This window comes from Ipomoea triloba, chromosome 16 (assembly GCF_003576645.1).
Source record: "Ipomoea triloba cultivar NCNSP0323 chromosome 16, ASM357664v1".
Lineage (NCBI taxonomy): Eukaryota > Viridiplantae > Streptophyta > Magnoliopsida > Solanales > Convolvulaceae > Ipomoea > Ipomoea triloba.
Window position 1 is genome coordinate 11879416 of NC_044931.1, and position 4317 is coordinate 11883732.

The 4317-nt window shown below is 42.4% G+C and overlaps 1 protein-coding gene across 1 annotated transcript; it reads left to right on the plus strand.

The window, feature by feature from the left end:
* Positions 1-279: 279 nt before the first annotated feature.
* On the plus strand, positions 280-3769 carry LOC116007955. Its single transcript, XM_031248616.1, has 3 exons — positions 280-602; positions 751-1369; positions 1475-3769. The coding sequence occupies exons 1-3, from the start codon at positions 280-282 to the stop codon at positions 3767-3769; spliced, it is 3237 nt and encodes a 1078-aa protein (XP_031104476.1).
* Positions 3770-4317: the final 548 nt, after the last annotated feature.

The window sequence follows — 4317 nt, forward strand, 5'->3', positions numbered from 1 at the left end:
GTGAAGTCGGCAGTTAAGCGGTTGGGATCGTGCGACGTCGTTTGAAGCCTGCAACTAACCGAACGGTTAGCTATCAGACGACACCGTTTTTGTGTATGTTGGCAGTTATTTGATTTTGGATAAATGTAATTGTAGAACAAGGAAATGCTATGTTTTTGAAATGCAAATTCAATTCCCTCTTCAAATCTCTCCCTCCCTTTCTCTCTCTACTCTCTCGACTTCTTCTTTCTGTTCTTAGCAAACTTCCCAGGCCGTTACAATTGGTATCAGAGCCCTCTAATGGAGGCGAGAGTAAGCAGACTGGAAGCTACTGTGGCTGATCTCAATAAACAAGTGGAAGCACAGTCGACAGCTACACGTGAGCTAATGGAGAAATTAGTTGCTCAGATGGACAGCAAAATAGCCAGTTGGAAGGATGACATTGTCGAAACAATCCAACTCAATCGTCCGCCACCGCCGATCTTAGAAACTGCTCCGGGAGGATCATCTGTAAATGGTGGAGGTCAGGAGCCTCACTCCAGATCTCGCTTGAATCCAAATCCAACGAGGAGAAGGTCGAAAAGCTCCTGTTGGAGAAGAGGAGGCTGCGGATTTGGAATCCGGTAGTGAGGTGGAGTCGGAGAGGATCAATCGTGATTGGGCGCCAAGGAGAGAGCCACAGCCTAGGCAAAACACTGAACATCATCTGCTCAGGTATAGATATGATTTTCCTCCTTTTGATTATGAACAGCCTTGATTATGGATTAATAGATGTGAGAGATTCTTCTTGATGGCTAATATTCCTCAAATTGAAGATATGCATGTATTGTATGTGAATTTGACAGGGAAGGTAGGACTGTGGTTTGAGAGTTACTTAACTGGGCTAGAAGGTGCTTTTGAGTGGGCACCATTTGTTGTAGCTGTGTGTAGAAGGTTTGGAGGGGATAGTGGATCAGTGATGGAGGAGTTTACTGGTTTTAAGCAGTATGGAATGGTGTTGGAATTTACAGACCGATTTGAGGAGTTTAGAAGCTTGTTGCTCCAGAATCATCCCACTCTGAATGGGGGATATTTCCTGGAAGCTTATGTAGCTAGACTCAAGCAGAACCTCAAATGCTTTGTGAGAACAGCTCAGCCTAAATCCTTAGCAGATGCAATTTGGTTTGCCAAACAGTTTGAGAAGGGATTCAAGCCCAATGAATTGTACAGAAACCCCTCCCACTTCACTACAAAACCTAATCAGTTTGCAAACTCCTCATCTACCAAACCATACACATCTACATACACACCAAAACCCTATACATCCAAACCTGCTGAAATAAGGCCTAGAAATTCACAAGGATCAGCAGCATCCAACAGCTTTAATAGCACTGCCAAGGGGCCTGAAGTGGCAAAATTCAAATCCCAGTTAAGGGAGCAAAATAGATGCTTTAGATGCTTTGAACCATGGCAACTTGGGCATAAGTGCAAGAGTCCTACTTTCAATATCATTTAGGAGAGTGAGTTTTATGATACTTCTGAAGAATTGAGCAATGAAGAATCAGCCCAGGAAGTGGAAAAATCATATGAGCAAGCTGAAATCTCCTTGTATGCTATGATGGGAGGAGAAGGTCTGAACACCATTAAACTGTTGGGAGCTATTGGAAGGCAGCAGTTGGTGATCCTAGTGGACAGTGGAAGTACTCATAGCTTCCTAGACCCTAAGCTGCTCACTCAATTGAGAATTGAATCAGAAAGAGCTCATCCTCTGAGGGTAACTGTAGCTAATGGAGAGCAATTGATTTGTGACTCTATTTGTAAAGGGATGAAATGGCAGGTGCAAGAGGAGTGGTTTGAAAAGGACTTCAGATTACTAAGGTTAGGGGGGTGTGACATGGTCCTTGGTATGGATTGGATAGACCAATTTGCACCTATTCAACTCCACACTAGACCTCCTGGCATCTCATTTCACAAGGAAGGCAAAAGAGTCTTATTGAAGGGGCTAACCAGAAAACCTCAGATTTTGCAAGCAGCTACTAAGAAGGATACTAAGAGATGGCAGAAGAATGGGGTTCAGGGATTTTTAATAGACTGTGAAGGTCTGGTAAATGAGGCAAATGAGCACCAGTGTTGTTTAGTCACTATGCAGACAGATTTTAAGGAATTGGCAGAACTGATTCAGGAATTCCAAGATTTGTTTGATGAACCTAAAGCCTTACCTCAAAAAAGGGCCTATGATCACTCCATTCCACTAATACCTGGGGCTCAACCTGTGAATAAGAGACCATATAGGTACTCTTTTGATCAAAAAAATACCATAGAAAAGATGGTAGAGGAGATGTTGAAGGCAGGAGTGATTACTGAGAGCGTATCTCCATTTGCTTCTCCTGTTTTGTTGGTTCCAAAGAAAGACAGTACCTGGAGATTTTGTATAGATTACAGGGCATTAAATGATATCACTGTGAAGAATAAGTTCCCAATTCCCTTAGTGGAAGATCTTTTTTCTGAGTTGGCGGGTTCTAAACATTTCACTAAGCTGGACCTAAGAGCAGGATATCACCAGCTGAGGATGAAGGAAGGGGAGGAGTATAAGACTGCTTTTAGGACACATCAGGGCCTTTATGAATTCAGGGTCATGCCCTTTGGCCTCACAAATGCCCCAGCAACCTTTCAAGCATTGATGAACCATGTGTTTAAGCCATTATTAAGGAGGTTTGTGCTGGTTTTTTTTTATGATATCCTGATTTACAGTCCTGATCTAAAAGCTCACTGGAATCATCTCAGAGCAGTTCTGCAGCTAATGAGAGAACACAAGTTGCTAGCTAAGTTGAGCAAATGCTCCTTTGCAAAAGAAGAGGTGGAGTATTTGGGACATATCATTTCTGGAACTGGGTTGCACACTAACCCCTCTAAATTGCTAGTTGTGGTTGAATGGCCTAAACCTACAACTATTAAGGGCCTGAGGGGGTTCCTAAGATTGACTGGGTATTACAGGAGATTTATTAAAGGTTATGGGATCATCAGCAAACCCTTAACTAACATGCTGAAAAAGAACTCATTCCAGTGGGAATCAGAAGCTGATACTGCTTTTGAGACACTGAAACAACCTATGTGTTCAGCACCAGTCCTAGCCCTCCCTGATTTCAACAAAACCTTCACTGTGGAAGCTGATGCTTGCCATAAGGGCATGGGGGCTGTCTTGATTAAAGAAGGTAAGCCAATAGCTTACTTTAGCAAGGCTTTTGGAGACAAGCACCTTGGGCTGTCTATATATGAGAAGGAATATCTCTCCATTATCAATGTTATGGAGAAATGGAGATCTTACCTAATAGGGAGGCATTTCATTATCAAAACTGATCACCATAGTTTGAAATTCCTCCTAGAACAGAAAATAACCACTGCCATTCAACATAAAGGACTAGCTAAATTACTGGGGTTGCAGTATACAATACAGTATAAGAGAGGGGTTGATAACTGTGCAACTGATGCACTTTCTAGGAGAATGGTGGATCATGAGGACACTGCAATGAATGCCATTTCCAGTGTCAAACCCCAGTGGGCAGAGAAGATAGCTCAAAGTTATGAGAATGATGATTGGGCAAAAGAGGTGTTGACTACCACCCTTATTACACCTGATCAGAATCCTAAAATAACAGTGAGTGATGGGTTGATTAAGTACAAGCAGAGGCTTTACATTGGCAGTAGAGGGAATCTGAGAGGAAAATTGATGACTCAGATGCATGACTCTCCTCTAGGGGGTCATTCAGGGCAGCAAGGAACTTACCAGAGGTTGAGATCATTATTTTACTAGAAGGGAATGAAAGCAGAAATAGCAGCCATGGTTAGACAGTGTGATGTGTGTCAAAGATGCAAGACTAAAAATGTAGCCTCTCCAGGATTATTATAGCCCTTAACTATCCCAGATCAAGCATGGAAAGGGATTTCTATGGACTTCGTGGAGGGATTGCCTAAATCCCATGGAAAGGAGGTAATCTTAGTAGTGGTAGACAGATTGACAAAGTACAGCCATTTCATAGCTATGTCACATCCTTACACTGCAGAATCTGTGGCTGGGGAATTCATGGAAAACATCTATAAACTTCATGGACTACCTGAGAGCATTGTGTCAGATAGGGATAAGGTTTTCCTAAGGAAATTCTGGCAGACTCTTTTCAAACAACTGCAGATTCAATTGAGTATGTCTACAGCTTATCATCCACAATCTGATGGACAGACTGAGAGGGTAAACAGATGCTTGGAAACTTACCTAAGATGCATGGTATTTCATAAACCTAAGTCTTGGGTGAAATGGTTGCATATGGCTGAATATTGGTACAACACAAACTTTCACTCTTCACT

What these genes read in the sequence shown, in the direction of transcription:
- LOC116007955 (XM_031248616.1), top strand. Translation starts at nt 280, where the DNA reads ATGGAGGCGAGAGTAAGCAGACTGGAAGCTACTGTGGCTGATCTCAAT. An exon ending in GGCTGCGGATTTGGAATCCG is followed by an intron (nt 603 to 750) that starts GTAGTGAGGTGG and finishes ATGGATTAATAG; the next exon opens with ATGTGAGAGATTCTTCTTGA. An exon ending in CTGCCAAGGGGCCTGAAGTG is followed by an intron (nt 1,370 to 1,474) that starts GCAAAATTCAAA and finishes AATATCATTTAG; the next exon opens with GAGAGTGAGTTTTATGATAC.